Below are 22,632 nucleotides of genomic sequence, written 5' to 3'. Positions count from 1 at the left end.
CATTAAAAATAAAATTTAGCACTTTTGTTTAAAAAAACTGAAGTTCATCCTATTTCTTTTAACTAGTTATTACCTGAAAAATTGTTTATTATTATCTGTAACTTGCTAAGAATATGGTTTCTTGAAAATGACCTTAATAGCCTACTAATAATGAAAAACTATTAAAATATATATAGTGATGGGCCCCCCTCCTAGTCACTGGACCACCCCTAGTGTAAATATATTCAAGTACACATTCACTGTTGCTGTTTAATTTAAAACATATAGTAGTAACTCTACGTATATCCTAGCCTCAAACTCTTTATAAGTTTCACAACTTCCTTTCATAGAGAAGTCTGCCAAGCCGTTAATCAATAAAAAGAGTAAAAGCTGCAACATCTAGGAAATGTCTTACTATATGAGAGTAGCCAGTAAAATGTGTCTCCGTGCTTTCTACCTTTTATCTCTATTTATAAATTTAGGTTTCAGGATATCAATAAAGCTCATACATGGATTTGGCTTTTTTCATTCCTAAGCTTTCCAAAGTATAAGGCTTTGCTTTTTTTTTTTTTTTTTAAAAATCCGTTTTGTCTTTAGTGCATTTCCTATGGCCCAAGGTAGCTGTTTTATTCCAAAGCTTTCCAAAGAGCAGCTCCAGGTCTTGACAGTCTTTTCAGTGTCGTCACTATCTTCTCCTTCCAATCTACTATTGCAGAATGGCTGGTTCTGCTGCTAGTTGAAAAATAAACAAATGCTTTCTAGCTGTACTTTGTCCAGCTCTTTCATCTGTGTCCCCTATCCAGTTGCCCTTTCCCCAGTCCCTGGCACTTCTTTTTTATACCATCAGTTGCCTTTTTGTTCCATGTCTTTTATCTCCTGAAGTTCAGGCAAACCCCAACCCCAAACCCACACATCCTTTAGTCACATTGCCATTAGTGATTAAAACAATAGCCATTCTAAGCTTGCTTTAGAAAATTAAAAAAGGCCTCAGAAAATGTTCAGTGCTCCCAATTTTATTTTTATTTAATGCTAAAAGTTAAAGAAAAAAAGGTACTGTAAATCTGACAAATGACAGAATTCAGGTGATATTTCCATAGCGTGATTTTAAAATATAATAATGTTGATATCTGAAATTACACTCACTTCAGTTGACATGAGTTTCATCATATATAGAAAAAGTATCACCTTCAACTTAAAAAAAGTAAAGGTTAAAAGGTGGCACACTTTTAAAATACTTGGTGGCCAAGGGAAGGTATATAGTAAAAGTTGTAAACCATGTGTATGTTCTCATAACTTTAAATGTGAGGCCACATAAAAGACAGTACATCTGTTAAATTCTATAAATTGTTAAAGCAAAAAAGGGAAAGCTTCAACACCCCATCCCCTTATATTTTGAGTATTAAAAGCATAGCTGAAATATTAGGATTTGAAATCTGATACTGCCCATGTACAGTAAGTAGCTTTCTGACATTTTTATCCAGCTGTGGAGAATCTCTGCACTGTCATCAGGTACAACAAAAGATCAAACCCACGTCCCAATGTTAACTTTTTAACTTAAAAGAATGCCAGAAAACCCAGATCAACACTTTCCAGCTATGAGCCTTCCACAAAGGCCACCCAAGGGCCAGTCAGACTCGTGCAGCTCTTATTTCTTAATAGTAGTAACCACAATACACAGCTCTTTAAAGCTGTTCATATTCTTCCCCCATTAAACACCAGTACAGAGAAACCACAGGTTGCCCTTCCCACAGCTGGACAGACTTATCCAAAACAGCAGGATGGTTCTCTATTAATCTTTTTGGAACGCGTATCTGTATTAAGATTGCAAAACATACAGATAGCTACCACAAATTAGGTCAAATGACTGATGAAGTTGTAACATCTATGAGGTCAAATTCCAGTTATAATAAAGTGCCTAGATACACATTTATACAACAGATCATAATAGCTGATTTCTTTACAAATGTCTTTATGGGCATGTAAAATTGACTCTCCATTTCTGCATGTGTGCATTCACATAAGAGAGACCAGTCTGAACTGAGTCATATATACTCCAATTTGAAAAAAAAAAGTGTAACTGGTTAATCATGCAAGTCTGTTTGTAATATAACAATGACTGGTAACATGAATTCTCGCACAGTAGTAATAATAGATGCACTCATTAAAAACACTATGAAAAAATACTGTATTTGGTGCAGTATCTGATTTTCAAGTGTTAGTAACTTGACCATTAAAAAATATTTTGAACAATTTAAAAAGGAAAGACAAACATATAGCTAAAAAAGAATCCAAAGTTGGTAAAAATCTGTATTTTCAAATGAAAATAGAAGCTAGGCTGTGAATCATACACATAAATTCTAGACCTTGAAGCCATAATTCAGCCTAATTATAAGGCCAAGTTACAAACACCTGAACATAAGGATTTAAAAGTGTTCCTGTCAATGTTAAATCATAACAGCACAAAAGAAAAACCAGTATCACTGTGAGACAACTATTTCTAATAATTGATGATTTATTGGTTTTAAAAAAATCATTTTACTGATGCAAAATAGTGATCAAAAGAAATTAGTTTACAAAAAGACTTCTAAAAATATTTTGAGAGGTGGGGCCTATTATATAAAACCCTTAATTTCTTTAATTTCCACTAGTTTATCATTTTTTTCCAGAACAGTATTATTCACTTGGTATTTCAAACACATGTAAGAAGGAAATTACAGGTTTCCTCCACCCACATTTGGGCTGTCACTGATATGCCCAAGGGCAGTCCTGGCAGCACCACGCGGCTGTTACTGTCATTGTACCATACTGTATTCAGCACTCACTAGAAACAGGGTATAGGTGATAGTATCAACAGCAATAGCACTACAGGTAAATGATAAACAAAACAGAAACAAAACCAATCCCACAATCTCCAAGTTCACCTGGACTGTAACTTCTCTTGCAACTCTTTCAAAATAAAGGACAACAGCAACAACAAACAGACCTCTAGGGTGTTTAAAAAGATGAAGTGGCGCTGCAGAGCTGGGCGCTGCTCAAAGATGGCAGTGCCATCTTGTACACACCACCATCCATTATAACCGCCTTCCATCACTGGAATTGTGTCTTATGTAACCAACTAGCATGCAGCATTGTAATCTTACAACTGATCACGTGGACAGTGAACAGCGGTCAACTTTGTCTTAAAAAAAAAAAAAAAAAAAAAAAACCCCAAAAGACCACACAATCCTGAAAATTTCCCAGCAGCACTCTCAGTCATCAGTTATCTCAGGAACTGAACTTTTGAACAAAACAGAGATTCAAAATCTACTTTCCTACTCCTCTGAGGACAATGCTTCAGGGTAAACTGGTATTTCCCAGTGGCATGCCCACTTGACAACATGCCCGTTCACTCATTTCCTTTCCTTCTCCACCACTTGGCCTCCGGCCTGAGAAAGGGGCCAGCAATAAGGAATGACAGACAGTAAGGCAATCTTACAATGTCAGAAAATGTATTTGGCTTTTTTTTTCTTTTTAAAATAAGTGCATACAAATACAGCTAGAAGCATTTCTGATTTGCCAAGTGCTCTAAAAAAGCAGCGCAAGTCACAGCCTACATAGAACGGTAACTGTCACCAGGATAATAAAGCACAAAGATATGCTAATAACGTTAACAAAAGAAAAAAATGCCTTTATAAGTACATACCTTTTGTCGTCAAAAAAAAATATAGAAACACAATGTATTCAAAAAAAAATCAAAATTATACAGCCATGTTTATGAAGTCTACATTTCCCTTGTCTTGGATATATATATATATGGAGATATATATATACAATTCAAGCAGTTTTAATTAAGGGTAATCATTGGGTTTTTCTGAAACCGGAAAGTCACGAGTCTCTCTCTTTTTTCACTTTCACATCTCCAGCAAGGATGGTTGCAATTTCCCCTTGCATAAAGGCCCAGGGGACATTGGAGCCCACAAGAGGGCATTTTTCCCCACTGGGACAATAGACCTCTCCACTAGCTCCCTGCTGTTTGATGCTTTGTCTGGAGCAAGGGAAGCAGAACTTGTGCGAAGGGACGGACGGGCACTGCACAAAATGGGTGTCCTCCAGCCGCTCGTGGCAGAGGGTGCAGCACAGCGGGGCACTGGCTGCCAGAGAGGAGTCCGGGAGGCTGGCAGGGTGCACTGGCTCCAGTCCTCCTGTGTTGCCTGCTCCCTGGCCCCCCACCTCTCTGGGGCCCAGCCTTCTTTGGTTCATAGAGGACGGAGAGGGCGGACTGTTGCTATTCCTCCTGGTAGTGGAGTGAACCTGGTTGGCATCTTTTGAGGCATGACTGCCCCCTGCATTGTCTGCTACTAAGATCAGGGCTGCCATGGGGGACTGGCCATTCTGGGCCGCTTCAGGCGGTGTGGTCCGGTTGGAATGAGGTGAGGCAGTGGGTGGTGGCGGAGACACAAAAGAGGATGTAGGAGTCATGGGGATCTTGAGCCCTTCTGTGGATGTGGACAGCCACGGCTGGGCCTCTCCATTGATCTTAGGGGGCCCGACTTCACCTTCTGGTTCTGGAGAGGGCTTCCTTTTCCTTGCTGTTCTTGCAACTGGAAACACAAAGAAATAAAAGGAAAAAGGAAACATAAATGGCGGTGCACTGAAAGGGATCCTTCCCTTCCTAACCCGAAACAAAACTCGTTACAGAATTCCTCCTCTCTAAAAGCACAGACGGAAAACCCTCCTACGAGTTTCAGGTGCACATACACGCAACTTGAAACATTTAGGCGTGTGGGGTTCTGAGGCAGTAGACTGAAAATAAAACGGAGCCACTGAAAATGGCAGGCTTGTAACTGCCTGTTTTTACACATGCACAAAAGTACCCTAGTTTGCACTGGGCATGTGACTGCTAATGTCCCCCAATAGGTTAAAAGGTGACTAGTGCCCTCATGCTCCCATCCAAGAATGTGCTGGGAAAGGAAAACCCCGTGTCAGAGCGTATCAGCCCAGTCTGACTCATCTCTGTTATGCTGCTTCAGCACATGAACACGTTGCCACTAAGCACTGGTTCCGCCTCAGGCAGATCAGGAAGTGGGGTGTTTGTTGTTTCTGAGCTGGGGTAAAATGGTGAATCGAAAGAACCACCCCTCCTCTGCTCTCCGTCCCCTTTTCTCCCCTAGAACCCCTCACTTCACAGCCGCCCCTACCTGCTTTAGACCCGTTGGCCCCGTTGGCCTCGAAACCCAACAACCTGCCTGCAGTCAGGGCCGGCTCCTTCTTAAACTTGCTCTCGAAGGGCCCCGAGTGGCCGTGCTGGTGCAGCGCCAGCAGCGTGTCGCGCACGGTCTTGGGCCTGTTGACCCAGTCCTGCTCTCCAGACCCGCGGCTCTTGCCCGCACCTTCCGCGCTCAGCTCGGCGGCCCCGGCCGCGGTGGACAGGCTGTCCGCCGGGCCCCGGTGCGCAGGCGGCGGCGGTTGCTTCTCCTTGGCTGCCGCCTCGCGCTGCTCGTGCTCCACGGCCGCGCTGCTCGACACGGATGCCGGCCGCTTGTGGGCGCCCAGGTCGGTGGGCTGCGCGGAGCCCAGGCTGGCGGCCGCGGTTCCGGACACCGCGGCTAAGGAGGCGGCAGCGCGGCCGCCGAGGCCGAGCGCGGTGGGCAGCGGCGTGGCCGAGCCGTTCATGAGCGGCACCAGGGTGGGCGGCACCGCGTGGCCGCGCCGCGGGTTCGGGCTCTGGCGATTCAACTCGGGAGGCTCCTCTAGCTTGGAGAAGCCGTTGGGCACCAAGATGCCGTTCACGGGCGGCGGCTGCGGCGTCGGCGGCTGGGCCAGGCTCGCGGCCGGACGACTGCCGCCGAAGTCAGAGCCGAGGCGCGGGGGCCGCTCGGCCGCGGCCGCCAGGGGGTAGCGCTCCAGGGCCTGCGGCGCGCGCGGGGCCGCCTCGGGGCCGCCGTGGCCGAGCTGCTGCTGCTGCTGCAAGAGGATGTCCTTGGCCGAGAGCGGCGGCGGCTTGGCGGCGGCCGGGGCCGCGGCGCCGGGCGGGGAGCGACCCTCCGGGAAGCAGCCGTGCGCCCGCTTGAGCTGCCGCGCTGTCTCGATGACGAACTCGACGCGGTCGGCGCCCTCGTAGTTGACGCAGCCGCGGCACACAGGTTCGGTGAAGTCCCAGATCATGGCCCAGGGCATGCGGGGCAGATCACACAGGTAGCACGACTGCCGCCGGGACGCGGCCGCCACCGCCACCGCCGCGGCCATGTCCGAGGAGCCCGCGGCGCCGGAGGAGGAGGAGGAGGGGGCGCCGCCGCCGCCCCCCACCGGCACCACGCGCGCCCTCCTCCCCCCCCAACCCCGCGTCTCCCCCACCAGCGGCGGCGGCGGCCGCAAAGGCGGCGGCGGCGGCGGCAAAGCCCGCGAAGGCTCGGCGCCCGCGCAGCGCCCCCGGTGCACGAGGGGCGGCGGGCGCGAGGCGAGGGGCTGCAGCCGCGGCAGCAGTTCCCCCCGGCCGGCGCGGGCGCGGGCGGGCGGCGCGGTGCGGCGGTGCGGCGGGCGCGGCGGCGGGGGCTCGGCTGGAGCCGCGGCGGGCCTCCAGACCGGGGCGAAGACGGGCCGCGCGGGCGCGGGGGAGCGCAGCAGGTCGCGGCGGCGGCCGGCACAGTGTGCGGGGCGGGGGGCGGGGAGGCCGGGGGGGCAGGGGGCGGGGGGCGGCCGCCGGGGCAGGCTCAGCCCGAGCGGCGGGGCATGCCGCGCCGGGGCGGCGGCGGCTGGGCGGCGTGGAGCTCGGGTGCGGCGCAGGCCCCGGGTCGCTCCGCCGCTCTCTCACAGCTCCTGGCGTCGCCGCTCTCCAGCGCCAGCGTCAGCGGCCAGCCCGCCTCAGCTCTGCCGCCGCCACCGTCGCTGCTGCTGCTGCCGCCGCGGCCGCTCCACTTCTACAGACTTGATTCTTCGACAGTCTCGCACAGCGCCTGCGCGGGCCCCCTCCCCTCGGGCGCGTGCCCGCCCTCCCGCGCGCGCGCTCCCCTCCCCCCTGCGCGCCGAAGGAGCGCTGTCGGGAGAGCCGGCTCTGTGGCGCCCGCCCGCTCGCGGGGCAGCGCGGCAGCGCAGCGCTGGTGTCCCCTCGGAACACGGCGCAAAGTGGTCGTGTGCTTTTCCTCCACTTTCCCTCACTTCACGCCCCACCCGGCTGTCTCGACCACCCTCAGGATGTTTTCCCCTGGTGTGCCTCTGGACCAAATCGTGCTAAAAGCCATTTCTTTTTCTTTTATGCAAGGCCACTTTGTCACTTGGTTTCCGTCAGTCTCCTGAGAATGGGGATTTTAGGTCTAGCGTGGTTCACAGTTCTGGTTTTTTAGGAGTTATACTTGAAAGCTCAATGTCGGACACAAGAGCATGAAATCCGTCACTGGTGCTTTGCATTTGCATTTGTCTTGGGAAGGACATACCCGCCGCCTGCCCCTTTTACTAACTAGGGAGAATCTGGATGTTCCCAAGCCCAGCACCACGTGCACACGCCGCCAGCTGGCTCGCGCGTTTTCCACGGAGCCCTCTGGAGGGGAGGGAGCGCGGTTCGGATTAGCAGCTCGCGAACACCAAGTGCTGCTCTTAGCCCCGTCCAGCCCGCCCTGTTCAGCTAGGGCCTCGCCGCGCCAGTTGCCCCGGCCGCCTTATGTAGGTCTGCGCGGCGGGCGCGTGACGTGGACTCGGGACCGTGGGCGGCCGCCGCCGCGTGTGCGCACGCTCCGCGCAGACGTGCCTCGGCGCCGCTGGCACTAGGGCCTCGTGGAACGAATGCACATTCCAGGGATCCGGGGTGTACGGCCAGCGCGACCGCGTCACAGCGCAGGCCCCACCCCCTTCGGCGAGTCTGGGCGTCCAGGCGCCGCCCCGGGCCCGAACTTGGACTCGAGGTGGCGGGAGGCGCGGGCGCGAGTCGTGGGGGGAAGTCCTGCTCGCCTCCGCGGGGTCCCCGCTGGCCGTGGGGGCGACCGGCTGGCTGGCTCGCCGTCGCGCAGGGCGGGCCGCCGATGGGGGCAGACTTGCGCCCTATATGCCACCCAGGCTGGGGTAAGCCCAGCCCAGCCGCGCGGCCTTCAGCTCTGCCACCGTTGGCAGCCTCAGACTCAGCCCAGACTGAATTGAATGCTTGAGTTTCGCACTTTTATCGGGAGGAGGAGCTGGTGTGTGTTATGGTAAATCACTTTGGGCTGGTCGTTAGTCTCCCTAATACACGTAGGCTTAGTCGCTCTTCAATTGGGACTTTTACACTTCAGCTCTTTAAGGGCGGCCTCTGGGGCTGCTTTTGTTGGGAACACAGGCCCACAACTCTCCCTTGAGACTGGAATGAGCTGGTTAAGTGTGGGAAGAACAGGGTACTAATTATATTATCTTTCCTACAACTGGATTGGTAGGTGGAGAGAAAAAAAAAATCCTGCTGACGTTTCTCTCTAGTCGTTGCTATTGAAAATACCAGGTTGCTTCAAAGGATTAACCACAAGGAAGAGGAAAAACACCCTTAGAGAAACAGTGGAGGGAGCTGCTTAAAACACATGAAAAAACCTGTTCGAAAATGGCACAGAAAACGTAATGTCAGACCTAAATGTTTTTACAGGCTAACCTTGAATGCCTTTTGGGGATTTCCATAGAAGGTGCGCTTGCTTTAAAGGTCTCTCCATCTGTTCCTGGATCTTGCCCTGCAATTGCAATCCTGCCTCACCCTCTCCAAGCTGGGAGAACGGGGCCTGCCCAGATCCTTCCCGGGAGTAGCTGGTGCCAGCGGGTTTGGTCACTCCCAGGCCCTGCTGTTGCACACCACTTTGAAGACCTGTCCCTTTGGTCATCCTCCTCAGAGACCCTGTGACAGTCATTCCAGCACATGGCTTCACCCACTGCGTCACTGCCCAAAGGGGATGAAGTCCAGTCCTTGTGCTGCAGAGAAATGAACCAACTGAACGCCCCCAAGAGACGGCCCCACTAAGCACTGACTGAAACATATTAAAAGAAAACACAACCCACCATTAGAGCTGTGGCCTAATTATACTCATTTCTCTGCAAGCTGGTACTGTAATGGCCTCAAGGGAGAGCCTGCCACTCCATCCCCAAATAGAATTAGAGATACAAATTCTGCCTTGAGAGATACTAAGATCTTTGTAGAACAGAGCTTTTCTTCTCCAAAGGAAGAACATTTCCTTCTTACTTTACACTGCCAGTTTCATGTCGAAACTGAGTTGTTGTAACTTCCCTAATGAAATGCCCGATGGAAAATGGAAAGGCTATTTTAGTTCTGGGCTCGATCTGGAATCAAGGGGGTTAAGGCTGGATCCAGGGCAGCAATTCCTTATATTGTATCAGAAGTCTTTCATGCTGCCTGGCCTTTCATGTAGCTCTGAAGCAGCTTTATCGATGTATGCTAAGTAAACATAGCTTTGTTTTTGTCTTCCACCCACCGTTCCCTCCCGGCACAGACTGGAGTTGGATCCCGTCCAAAGCGGCTGCTGCAGCAGTTACAGCCGCCTCCTCCACACACAGGAGCAGGGTTTCTAGGGTGAGGCAATGCGTCTGCAATTCGCAGAGACAAGGCAGGAATTGTAATTGTAGTTCATCATGTGATGACTTATGAAAGAGGAAGTTGGTATGTTTTAGTCACGTAGACTCTGCCCTCTTGCTTAAGGCACCAGGTCCTCTCAGAAGAGAATTATGCTCATCTTTGCCACCCAGAGTCAAGGTTACCGGGTTGGCTGCAGTGTGCTCCTGCACATTCATATACCGTACAGGCAGGCAGATGCTGGGCCAAGTGTCGGCGAAGCAGCGGGATGAGGCTGGCTTTTCACCAGAACACTGAAATGTTGCAATTTGTCTTAAGGACTAAAGGAAATATTCTATGGAGAACACTCCTGCTGAGACTAGACAAACCAACCTCCAGCTCTAATTTCTGAGTGGTTTTTTTTTTTTTTTTTTTTTTTTTAATAAAAATACAGTTTAGGAGTAAAAGGAAAGCCATTCAGTATGACACCATCAGAAAAGCAGGAATAAGGAAGTAGCTTGGAAAGCAAACCTAAGAGAGCAGTTGTAAGCGATAGCTCAATGGGTAGAACAAATATGACCTTCCCACACCGAGATTGAAATGGGCTTCTACTGCGTGAGCGTTAAACATCTAAAATCTGAATCTGGTTTCCAGAGCTTACTCCAGTCAAGCAGCTCCTAACACATGGAAGCCCTGAGCTGACAGTCTATAGAGCAGTGTAAAGAAACGGTTCCTACAAGAATACCTTATTGAACTTTGTCCCCAGGATACGCAGCTGCAGGAAGGGTGCAGCCCCATGCCCCCAGCAGCTTGTGGGTGCTGTCCAGGAGATAGATGGTATTCCTAGGAACTGCTGAGTCCGTGGCTTTCACCCTCTATCCAGAGGTGGAATCATAGCCTTCATTCTTTAGAGTGCAGTTTCCTTAAATAGCATGATGTTGCAACCATGCTAAAGCTTCTTAAACTCTGACCTTGGCATATTTGAAGAAGAGAAAAAATGCAGTCACATTTCATCAGGATTTCTGTGGACATCATTGCAGGTTTTTTCAGCTTTGGCAAAAGTGTCATAAGGCTTGAAGAGCACACGTGATATTCAGGGCTTTTCCAATTCTTTTTAAAAATTATATATATTTGAACACATTTGTTTATATGAATATATCTACACATACTATGGAGCACCATGACATAAATGAACCTTCTGTAATTGATATGAGAGTCTTCCTTCTCAGCAACAGCATTTTATGAGGCAGTCTTACTGTTTTTCAAATTGCAAATACTCTTTTGTAGAGATGCTTTCCCTCTGTTTGACCTCTCTCTGTAGCCCACCTCCCCTGTGCACAGAGAGCATACAGGTAGTAAAGCCACTTTTGCATGTGGAGGAGATAAACTCTCTGTGGAGGGTCTAAGAATCAAGCCAAATAAAATCACAGCAGCTCTTAATCATCCACATATTGTACACAGAAGCTGTTAGTCACCAGCCTATATGTCAACATATGTATAGGTCCCTATTTAGAGCAAAATTTGGGGTCTTGATGAAGGTTAAATACTTACTGTGTCAGAATTTAAAGAGCTAAGTGAGAAACAGACAAAACAGACAAAGGAGAGATTGAGGTCACACACTTGCTCAGTCTGCAAGGAAATTTGTAGAACTGGAAGGGATTCAACAGCCATTTGATGCCAGTAAACCTCCTATTGACTTTTTGGAAAAAGCAGGATGAAATGCACTTTTCTGGAATAATATCTGGATGTGGGTTTAACTTAGAATATTTAAGACACTCACTGTAACCCTTTGAAAGATATCAGTAGGAAGGTGCTGACAAAATAATGAATTAACTTCACAGATAATGTTTGAAAATATAAAAATGGTAAATTTTCTCTTCTTAGCTTTCCTATTAAAAAATGTATGTTTCCTACATACACATTCCATAGCACAAGAACTGAAAAACTCAAATAATGTAATAATTCAAAAAGGTTAAAGAACAGTACGATGGCATGGTATTTGGTATATCTTTCATATGAACATTTAAAAAAGATATTTTGAGGATAAATTCTGTTATCTTGTCATCCTTTTCAGAAACTAAAAACCTGACTTACCTAAAGTAACATGAAAAGTGAGTGTCAGAGGCCAGACGTGGTGGCTCACGCCTGTAATCCCAGCACTTTGGGAGGCCACGGTGGGCGGATTAGGAGGTCAGGAGTTTGAGACCAGCCTGGCCAGCATGGTGAACCCCCGTCTCTACTAAAAATACAAAAAATTAGCCAGATGTGGTGGCAGGTGCCTGTAATCCCAGCTACTTAGGAGACTGAGGCAGGAGAATTGCTTGAACCCAAGAGGCGGAGGTTGCAGTGAGCCAAGATTGTGTCACTGCACTCCAGCCTGGGCGACAGAGCAAGACTCTATCTCAAAAAAAAAAGAAAAAGAAAAAAAAGAAAAAAAGTGTCAGAACTGATATCTAGGTATGAGTCCTATTGCCTAAGGATGTAGTCGAGAATATTCTATTTGCATTTCACATTGTTAAAAATCATGTAAGCACAGTGTAGAGTGCAGCAAAAGAGTGTTAACATCTGAGTGTTAACAGGAAAGGTGTTAAGATTTGCTTATCTATACCTATATTTATAGGAAAAAGGAAAATTTTACTATAGTCCGTAGAACAATCAATCCAAAGGAAGTAAACATTCACCACAGACAAAAGGAGCTGATAGAGTTAAGGCACAGTTGCTACAATACCATGTCTAGTGTGGGACTGTTTAAATGGCAAACCATTTTTATGCTGGTCTTTATGAACCTTGGATAAAAACTGATGTTGGTGTTAGGATAAAAGATTCAATTGTGGGAGTCAGTTGGGTGATGAAATGGTTTTGGCACTTACCAAATTGAATACTGCACCTCCAACTCTTTGTGATCTGTTTTCTTAAAAAGAGGAAAAACTCATTAAATAATTTAATTCCAATTGTAGGAGTCCAATCCTGACTACTTTGCACTCAGACAAATAAATACAATGGGCTACAGGGTACTGAAAAGAAAAAAGTATGAAACAACATTGTATAGAATATCACAGTTATAAGGGTACAAGTTGTTCATAAATTATTCAAATGGACTTTTATTATTATTATTATTTGAGACAGAGTCTTCCTCTGTCGCCCAGGCTGGAGTACAGTGGCGTGAGCTCAGCTCACTGCAACCTCCGCCTCCCAGGTTCAAGCAACTCTCCTGCCTCAGCCTCCTGAGTAGCTGGGATTACAGGCTCGCACCACCACACCCAGCTAATTTTTGTATTTTTAGTAGAGACTGGGTTTCGCCATGTTGACCAGGCTGATCTCAAACTCCTGACCTTAGATGATCCTCCCACCTCGGCCTCCCAAAGTGCTGGGATTATAGGCATGAGCCACCGCACCCGGCCATGTTTTGTATTTCTTATGAAATAGAAATTCGCCAATAGAACTAGGCTTTCTCTTGACAAGATGAAAATATATTTTGCAAAAGAATGCCATTCAGCAGGAGAATTTGGCCTTACCAATGGAGTTTCACTAATCTGTTCTGGTGACTTACTTACTTTAGTCTAATAGGCTCAGCAAAAAATAAAGTAAGGTTGTGATTTGAAACAATTATTGTATGTATATAGTGCAGATTCCAATGCTATCTCTCGGAGAGCTACACATTTAACAATGAAATTCTTTCTCCAACACCTGTTTTTCGGCATGGGAGGAGTAGTGGCCATTTTTGTAGGTGAAGGAGACACAGAGAGCTCCCTACAGAAGGAAGGAAAGTTAAACAGACTGACCGAGGACTGTACTTTATTAGTTGGAGTGAATTCCTGTATGCATTGGCACATCCATTTCTGTGCCCACATAGTAATGCCTCTTTGTGAGACAGAGTGCAAAACCACTGGGAGAATTAAGATTCACACCCAGAACTGAAGTTCATACAGGGGAGAAGGAAACAGACATGTGGTAGGCAGCCTAGATGTGAGCCCTAGCAAGAGACCACTGATGGATTCCCCAAAGTGACTGCCTAAATATAGTGTGTTTACTACAAAGCTTGTCACAGACAGCTAAAATGCAAATACAAATGAACTTTGATGGACTTCCTGGCAAGACTCCCAGCCCTTCAAGCAAATTCCTGAGTGAGGAAGCTGGTTCTGAAACATGCCTGGGAACTGGACACACGTGAACTTCCTGAGGACTCTTCTCTTTAGCATTTAACAGGTAGCTGGATTTTAAACATTTGTCAGGCTGCTTTTATTCTGTCTACCTGCCTCTCAGTTATCTACCTATCTACCTATCCATCTATTTATCTTTGCATTATCAGACCAATTCATTATTCTTAATAATGGCTAAGAACATCAGCGTCTGTTCACTTTATGAACCGAGACACCAAGGCAATAAGGAATCTGTCTTAAAACAAAGAAAATGTGCAGTTAAACGACAGTTAGAATTCAGTTTTCCCAAACTGCAGTTCTTTCTTTAGCCCACTGGTGGGCTGCCTCCTATTTATATTTTCTTCATAGGTTCTTTTTTGCATACATGTAAATATCCATGCAGGGGATCACCGGGGGACCACAGGTTCTCTTCGTACACCTGGCATGTGATCTGAGGCAGGTCAGTTGGATACCCTAGGCCGGTTTTTCTTGAGTGGAGGAGATGGTGCTGGCCTTGATGTCATTTCTGTTCTGACCTCTCATGTGGTGGGTGGGGGTGATGGGAATACACAGGAATTTGACAAACCCAAGCCCAACATTCTTCTGACCCACACGGGATTACAAAACAATGCGGAAAAACTACCAGTAAATGCCTGCCCATTATTTGGGGGCACTGTGCCATCCAAATAAAGTCAGGAGGTTAAATGGCTACCAGAACATCACATCATCTGAGAACATCATGTCTGTTTGGTTTGGGCTTAATCCCAGGTTAGGAGAATCTAAACCACGGTCTATACTTAGTTTAAATTAACCAGGGCAAAACATCTGTATCAGCATTAATATAAGACCAACTTCAACGTCTCAGGGCTTATGGAAAATATTTGCATTTTTCTTTCCTTAAGAGACTGCCTTATTTCATATATGTATGTGTGTGTATGTGTGTTTATATATAATTGTATGTGTATGTGTGTATATGTATATATACATGTGTATATATGTGTATATATATGCATATACATACATATATACATACATACATATATATATATATATGGGCAAAGATTTAATATACTATCCACAGGCTATTCAGATTATTCAAGAGGCCCTCAGTTGAAGAAGCAAACAGACAGACAAAACGGTTTCATACACAGGCAGGCATTTAGCTGAGTAGGTCAGCAGGATACGGAAACTTGCTTTGAGGTGGTTTTGTATTCTCACCTAGGATTCTACTACTTAATGGCTGTGTGGCTTCTTTGCAGGCTATATACAGAATTCATAAAGGGTATTATGAAAGTAAATTCAAAGAATTCTGATGTTTTGAAATTTGTTGTGACTTGGTTAACTATGGTGAAATGTTACATTCATGTTACACTATGGCATTTGTTTATACGGGTCTGATTATGGGAAAACTTAATGAAGTTTTAAAAAATTCTATGTTTTTCAAAAATTCAGTGTTTTTCTTAGGTGAAGAATTTGTTTCAACTATTCTTCAAAAACCAAAAAAGGAGCCACCATATACTTTACTTTTCATATAAAGATTACTCAATATATTTTAAAATGGGTGTTCCAGAATTAGACTTCCAGATTCCTTGAATTCAGAGTGTGGAAAAGGATAGGCAGCTCCTGTAATAGGAGACATTCTTTTAAAAGCCTGGAATGTTGAAACCCTCTTAGACTGAAAACATGTCAGGACATGCCTTTTTGGGATACTGTCAAATGGTTTAGGCTCAGAATTCCACATTCCGTACTTTTGAAGTTGTTTTCTGTTGGCAAATGACCTCTTGATTATTTTCATGTGGTGAGTATTCAGGCCAACCTTTTTGGCTCCAAGTGATTTAAAAACACACACACACACACACACAAACAAACCACTCTGAAGTGTCCGTATTTTTTTTTTTTTTTTTTTTTTTGAGACGGAGTCTCACTCTGTCGCCCAGGCTGGAGTGCAGTGGCCGGATCTCAGCTCACTGCAAGCTCCGCCTCCCGGGTTCACGCCATTCTCCTGCCTCAGCCTCCCGAGTAGCTGGGACTACAGGCGCCCGCCGCCTCGCCCGGCTAGTTTTTTGTATTTTTTAGTAGAGACGGGGTTTCACCGGGTTAGCCAGGATGGTCTCGATCTCCTGACCTCGTGATCCACCCGTCTCGGCCTCCCAAAGTGCTGGGATTACAGACTTGAGCCACCGCGCCCGGCCTGAAGTGTCCGTATTTTAGCATAAAGTTAGGAATTATGCGAGTGCTGGGTGTATCATGGTCAGTTCTGTGAGCCTCGCCACAGTTTATAGCCAAAGTCAGAGGCTTCAAAATCAGACACACATTGACCTGGAATGCTTTATTCTCCAGTGCTCTTTCTTGATTCTCAAAAGTATCGCTACTGTGAAAAAATTTTCACTATTAGGGAGCTGTCATTTCCCTGGTAAAAGTAAACAGCAATTTCATTCACCTCTGCTCGTTTCTGGATGAAGGCTGGCAATGGCTTAAGGAACAAATAAATGAATGAGTAAATGAGTGGAGTTCCCTCCTCCTGACTCAGAAAGGTGCTGTTTCCCCTCATGAAGGAGACACAACTTAGATGCAAGCCAGTTCTCCCACTACATAGAGCCCTTCTGTTTTTAGGAAGTTCTGATTCATGGATTGGAGAATTGCACTAAATTAGTGTGCTGTACAGCATGGGCCTGGTTAAATTAAACATAAATGCTCTGCCCCCTGCCACCCACCTCAGTCTGACCACGGAGAGTTCATTTGATGGGCGCCACTATCTGTGAGACCCAAAGGTAGCTGACTTCAAACCCTGTCTACATTTGCCTTATTTAGACCATGTGTTAGTAGATGTTGTAATATTTTTTATGAACCAGTAGGATTCTCAGAATGCTTCAAAACAGAGAGGCATGATATTGGGTGATGATTTTTTTTTTTTTAAGTCTCGTCTCGATTTAATTTTGTGAGAATTTTTAAAAATTGTCTGTTTTATTGAGAAATTACTCAGAGATCATATACAATGAGAATCTCGGCTGGAAGAAGATAAACAAAACAAGTATAACAAGGGTTCTTTTAAAACATTTCATTTTGCAGACCAATAATACAACTTGTAAATCTTTTACAAATACTTTTCTTACGGTGTATAAATTATATTTTACCTGAAGCTAATAAAGCCACCATAGAGAAGAAAGTTAATTTTTTTTCTTTAAGCTTTCCATAGGTAGTATAATTTAAATAATTCTATGGTAGAGTTTCAACACCTCAGATTGAGCACTTTTGTTTACGAAGTAAGAACAGTAATCCTCATGTAAAAAGGTGGTATTGCTACCCTAGACAGCAGATGGTGTTATTAAATACACAGGCAAAGTCTAAGGTCATAAGGAACTAACAATTAACCAGAAATACGATCTGTCACAGTCGTTTAATGGATAACCTACCAGATATATACCACTTGTATTCTTCTGAGTGGTGGGAGGTAGTCAAGCTTCAGAGCAGTTGCAAAATCGTTTAGAAATATTGTAATTATATTCTTATTCAAGCATTTAGTGAAACCAACAAGCCAGAAAGTGAAAATCAGTGTGATTTCCTCATAATACTGTGTCCTATTAATCTAGTTTGAAAAATACTTTACCAGTTCAGACAGCACAATTTCATAGCTATCCCTGAATCTAACTGGTCTCCCCAAAGTAGGACTGTTAAAAGTTCGAATTTTTTACTGCTAGTCTCAGTTGTTCTCAGATCTCTTTACATTATCATAGGTATAATTTTTGCTCCTGAAGTTTTCATTGTGTGAAGGTAAAAAACTGGAGCATACACAATAGCAAATGGAAGCAGGGTGACAGGAGACAGCTGGGAAACTGTAGTGGGGAGGAGAGGGAGTCAGCTGGGGCTGGTGGGGTGGACCGTAGGAAGAGGATGGTCTCACCAGTAAGGAATGGGTGGCACTATTAAAATCTGGATGTGGGCTCAATTTCTATTGTAAATCAAATATAAATCTATCACTAAAATAGGAGCTGGAGACACAGTGCCCAAGTCCTCATGAGAGTTTCACAGTAAGGGTTTGCCATGTTGAATGTGTCATCAATTCCTTTTCAGTTAGGGCTTTTGAGGATGAGGAACTGAATTCTAAATTCACCCAAAGGAAAAATGGCCAACAGGGCAGCAACTAAGCTTGAATCACAAAGAACAAACTGCTTGGTTAGAATTTGGAAAAGTGGCTGCGTGCAGTAGTGCACACCTATGATCTTAGCACTCTGGGAGGCTGAGGCAGGAGGATCACTGGAGACCAGGAGTTTGAGACCAGCCTGGGCAACATAGCAATATCTCTACAAAAAAAAAGAAAAAAAAAACAAAAATTAAGGCCAGGTAGAGTGGCTCACACCTGCAATCCCAGCACTTTGGGAGGCTGGGGTCTCTAGAAAAAAATTAAGAATTAGCCAGTTGTGGTAGTGCATACCTGTAGTCCCAGCTACTAGGCAGGCTGAGGTAGGCGGATTGCTTGAACCCAGGAGGTTGAGGCTACAGTGATCCATGAACCATGATCATGCCACTGCACTCCAGCCTGGGGAACAGAGCGAGACCCAGTCGCTAAAAAAAAAAAAAAAAAAAAAAAAAAAAAAAAAAAAAAAAAAAAAAGTTTGGAAGAGTGAACGTTTTCCCATAGGCAAATAACTACGAAGCATACCCAAGAGTCGTGACTCTAGCCGTTGTGTCAACCAATTGTAAAAACAGCATCTGGAAAAGCAAAAACATCCTCAGTGCCCCAGGTGAATAGAGATGAACAATGAAAAGCAAGGTTCAGAGGTCACTGGCTGATCAGGGTAAAAAAGTGGGTAGATTCCAATCTTCAGACAAAAACTATTCTTAAAAGACAAAAAGTTATTCAATTTCCTTGCTGTTGGATTTGCTGAGGATGTCTGAGTCCCAGAGAATGCATACTAATAAGGACTTTTTTCTTATACAGTTTCATGCATTTATATATGTTTATTTAAATTTCTCTAAATTTAAATTGAATAAGGAAGGCAACAGCATCTCGGGGCACAGACTCATAATTGGAGACCTTCATCCGCAAGCTTAGCTAGCTTGATTTTCCATGTGGCCAGGACACCTGCTGAAACTTCCAGCAGTCCTCAGAAAAGATGATGAGATACCCTTGGGCTGAATGAGTAAGAACTTTCTGGAGAGTGGAAGACTGGTGAAAGTCCAGCTGGAAAAACATATGGCAGCAGAGGCAGAAAGAGTGCTTTATGACCGGGAGCTGTATAAAAAAAAAGTCTGAAGGCTCAAGGCAGCCGTTACAACCTAGGATCTTACTAAGCATGATGGATGTTCTGACTTCTAGGATTGTCTCCAATTTACCTGGACCGCAGCCAGTACCGTATCCTCAGGCACCCCGTGGGACAGTACATACAGAAGAACAGCATCGCACCACATCCTATCGCCAAGGCCAGGATTCCGTGCCTCTGCCCACCTCCCCACCTCCTTGAAATGGGGGAAGTAGGGGGAAGAGTCAATTCTTCTTGGAGCACATGAGATGGTAGCTTGCTGTGTTGTCCTGAAAGCAAGCAAAGTTTCTAAATCACTGTAGATAGTTTTTGGTTTTTGTTGTTTTTTTTTTTTATAATAGATATGTTGGGAGGGAAAATGGCTATGGTAAATTCCATTCTCAACCACCACACATTAACTCAGAGAATTCTTGAGCCACACAGTGACAGACTGAGCTCGAGGAGAAAGACAGGTAGTCTGAGTTTCAGACTACAGAGCCATTTGGAGGTGACATGTACAGAAAAATGCACAGCTTTGAGGTTTTATATCGGTCCTTCCCTGCCCAATGTCATTTCCCAAGTAATAGAAAGGAATATTTTATTTTTTCATGTTAACTCTTCATTATAATCATCTCTTATTGCAATGACCATTTGTATCTGTTACTGAGAACAGGTATAACTAGCTTTCAGAACATTCTACATGGAATGATACATTCCTTAGAAATCCATTAAGAGGTGATTATTCACAATTACAAAAGGACCCTTTATAAAGTCTGTAATTTACCACAGGATTAAAGAAAAGTACAGTTGACCTTTGAACAACACAGGTTTGAATGGCACAGATACATACCTTGATTTTCTCTTGCCTCTGCCACCCCTAAGACAAGGAGATCAACCCCCGCTCTTCCTCCTCCTCCTCAGCCTACTTAACTTGAAGACAAGGAGAATGAAGACCTTTATGATGACCCACTTCCCCTTAATCAATAGCAAATATATTTTCTCTTTTTTTTTTTTTTTTTTTTTTTTTGAGACAGAGTCTCACTCTGTCGCCCAGGCTGGAGTGCAGTGGCATGATATCGGCTGACTGCAACCTCCACCTCCCAGGTTCAAGCAGTTCTCCTGCCTCAGCCTCCCGAGTAGCTGGGATTACAGGTGCCTGCCATCACGCCCAGCTAATTTTTGTATTTTTAGTAGAGACTGGGTTTCACCATGTTAGCCAGGCTGGTCTCGAACTTCTGACCTCAAGTGATCCGCCTGCTTCAGCCTCCCAAAGTGCTGGGACTACAGGTCTGAGCCACCGTGCCCAGCCCCTCTTCTTTACGATTTTCTTAATAACATTTTCTTTTCTCTAGCTTACTTTTTCTGTAAGAATACATTATATAATAAGACAATACAAAATATGCATTCATGGACTGTTTATGTTATTTGTAAGACTTCTAGTCAACAGGTAGGCTATTAATAGTTAAGTTTTTGGGGAGTCAAAGTTAAACTCAGATTTTCGAATTCACGGGGGTTGGCACCCCTACCTCCATGTTGTTCAAGGTCAAATGTACTTAAATAGTATTAGATTTTTAAAAATATAATCACCGTAGACTTGTGAAAGCTCCGCACAGGTTGCTTTGGAGAGGCAAGCATGCAAACCTCTTTTCATGGATGCCTCAGCGGTGGCATCTGTAATGCAGCCATTGCAGACACCACTGTTTTTCTTCAACAGACAATACCGTCTCCCTTTCGGCTTCTCTGATAGATGTTTCACCACTATTTCACTTAAGCTGTGGTGACAGTAGAAGCAGCAATTACTGTAGTCACAAAAATCAGGGTCTACCTTTATTACCAGATCATTATGACAATTATCTCCTCCATTTTCTCTGTCCGTGCATACACATTTCCAAGGCATGTATTTTCATTACCAGACAGAGAAGGGCCCACAGGTCAATTGCACACACTCCGTGCTGATAAAGTAATGTCATTAACTTTTGATTTTTTTTAAAAAGCAAATTATGGTCCTCTATTCCTGGATTGTGTTTTTCCTCTTAGGTACTCAAGTAAAAACCAAGATGGTCTCTCTCTCTCATTCTCTCCCTCTCTCTCTCTCTCTCTATATATACACACACACACACACACACACATGCACACATGTATATATATTTATATACACACACACACACATATTTAATTTTAATAATGTCAGGCAGTATGTTTTTTGTTCGGAATGTGCTTTGCACCCATGAGCGAAAGCCAGTGCTGTGAATCTAAAACTACCTGGGCCTAATGAGGAAAGGTTTTGAAACCCCGGCATTTCCTAAATGTTCAGGGAGAGAAAACAAAGTCACCTCTTCTTAAGAAAAACTTTTCTCTTTAGGGGGTTCCAAGGATGTTGACATAGATCTAGGCCAGGGAATGGTCAGATGTTTGTTCTTTTGAATGGTGTCCCCACTTCCCCTTTCTGGGGACCTCGGTCGACTTCTTTTGCATTTCCTGGCTCTGTTTCACACAATGCTCAGAGCTTCAAATCCCCCTTCTCTGCAGTTACTCCAAGGTTTAAGCTGTGGGAAAGTCACCCAGGCTTATGCGGGGGATGCCAGTGCTGCTTCTGCTGCTGTACTGCTGTGTCAACACACCACTTCTCTCTGCTTCCCTTGCCTCTGTAAATTGATATAAGAACAGCAACAACAAAACCAACGGCCAAGTCAGTATGTGATTTACAAAGATGTCCAGAGACCACTCAGTATCAGTATCAGCCAGCAGATAAAGCACGGGGCTTAGAGTCAGAGAGCCTGGGCTCTTATCCCAGCTCTACCACTTCTTAGTTGTATGATCTAGGCAAGTGACTTAAACCGTCTGTGTCTCAGTTTCCCTATCTGTGAAACATGGGTTTAAAGTTAGTACCTACTGCAGAGGTTGATGGGGGGATTAAATGATGTGCAAAATGCCTGGAACAATGCATGGTCCATGGCAAGCCCTGGATTCACATTGGCTTTTATGTTACGTTAGTTCCAGACTATGCCAAAGCAGGCACTTGTAAAACCAGCCAGTTCTGCTGCTGCTCCTGGCCAGGCTTCAGGATCCTCAGGAACAACCTCTGCTACTTAGCAGTCCTCCACATCCACCACTCCATGGAAGCAGCTGTCATCAGAGCTGCCAGTGACTTCCCTGTGACCATCTCCAAGAGGCTCTTAGTGCTCTAATTCTTTCTGAGTCATCTGCCACTTTGGATATCACTCCTCGGCATCTTTTTCTCACCTTGACTCTTAAAGAAATATCCTGTACCTACTGAACTTCTTTTCCTATGTTTTTATTTTATGTGTTTTCTCTCTGCCTCCCAACATCCCCAACTCCCTACTCCACCCTGGAAGTGTCAGTATTTGGCACATAGTAGATGCTCAGTAAATGTTTGTGAACTGACTTGAACTGTGTTGTTGAAGTAGTTCCTTAACTGTATCCCTTTGTATCATTTTCTTGATATTTGAGCCCTTGCTGCTCTGCCTGGAATCTCTGCTATGATGAAGCAAACCCTTCAACATCTTCTGACTTCTAGTTCATCTGTTTCTTCTTATGAGCCTTGAAATTCATTTTATTTTATTTTATATATATTTTTGATACAGGATCCCACTATATCGCCCAGGCTGGAGTGCAGTGGTGCAATCATGGCTCCCTGCAGCTCCGACCTCCCAGGCTTAGGTGATCCTCCTGCCTCAGCCTCCCCAAGTAGCTAGGACTACAGGTGTGCACCAACACACCTAGCTGATTTTTTGTATATTTTGTAAAGACAGGAGTTTGTCATGTT

General features: G+C 45.3%; 2 protein-coding genes across 7 annotated transcripts in view; one reads left to right on the top strand and one right to left on the bottom strand.

Annotated features, from left to right (window-relative positions):
• Positions 1-976: 976 nt before the first annotated feature.
• IRF2BP2 (interferon regulatory factor 2 binding protein 2) lies at positions 977-6,879 on the bottom strand. 2 transcript variants are annotated; one of them, XM_005539751.5, is made up of 2 exons: positions 5,157-6,879; positions 977-4,559 (listed from the first exon to the last, which is right to left on the bottom strand). In XM_005539751.5, the coding sequence occupies exons 1-2, from the start codon at positions 6,202-6,204 to the stop codon at positions 3,844-3,846; spliced, it is 1,764 nt and encodes a 587-aa protein (XP_005539808.1). In that variant the 5' UTR covers positions 6,205-6,879; the 3' UTR covers positions 977-3,843. The 2 variants fall into 2 exon arrangements, with proteins under 2 accessions (XP_005539808.1, XP_005539809.1); XM_005539752.5 differs by having other exon boundaries at positions 5,205-6,204.
• Positions 5,672-22,632, top strand: part of LOC141407064 (uncharacterized) — a 43,447-nt gene continuing 26,486 nt past the window's right edge. For all 5 annotated transcript variants that reach the window (XM_073994398.1, XM_073994276.1, XM_073994335.1 and 2 more), the window contains exon 1: positions 5,672-13,672. In XM_073994398.1, coding sequence (XP_073850499.1) covers positions 6,203-7,189 — 987 coding nt within the window. In that variant the 5' untranslated portion in view covers positions 5,672-6,202 and the 3' untranslated portion in view covers positions 7,190-13,672. The remainder of the gene's footprint in view (positions 13,673-22,632) is intronic.

This window comes from Macaca fascicularis, chromosome 1 (assembly GCF_037993035.2).
Source record: "Macaca fascicularis isolate 582-1 chromosome 1, T2T-MFA8v1.1".
Taxonomy (NCBI): domain Eukaryota; kingdom Metazoa; phylum Chordata; class Mammalia; order Primates; family Cercopithecidae; genus Macaca; species Macaca fascicularis.
The sequence above is the reverse complement of the archived record's forward strand: the minus strand, read 5'-3'. Positions and strand labels throughout refer to the sequence as shown.

What these genes read in the sequence shown, in the direction of transcription:
- IRF2BP2 (XM_005539751.5), bottom strand. Translation starts at nt 6,204, where the DNA reads ATGGCCGCGGCGGTGGCGGTGGCGGCCGCGTCCCGGCGGCAGTCGTGC. An exon ending in GGCCAACGGGTCTAAAGCAG is followed by an intron (nt 4,560 to 5,156) that starts GTAGGGGCGGCT and finishes TTGTGTTTCCAG; the next exon opens with TTGCAAGAACAGCAAGGAAA.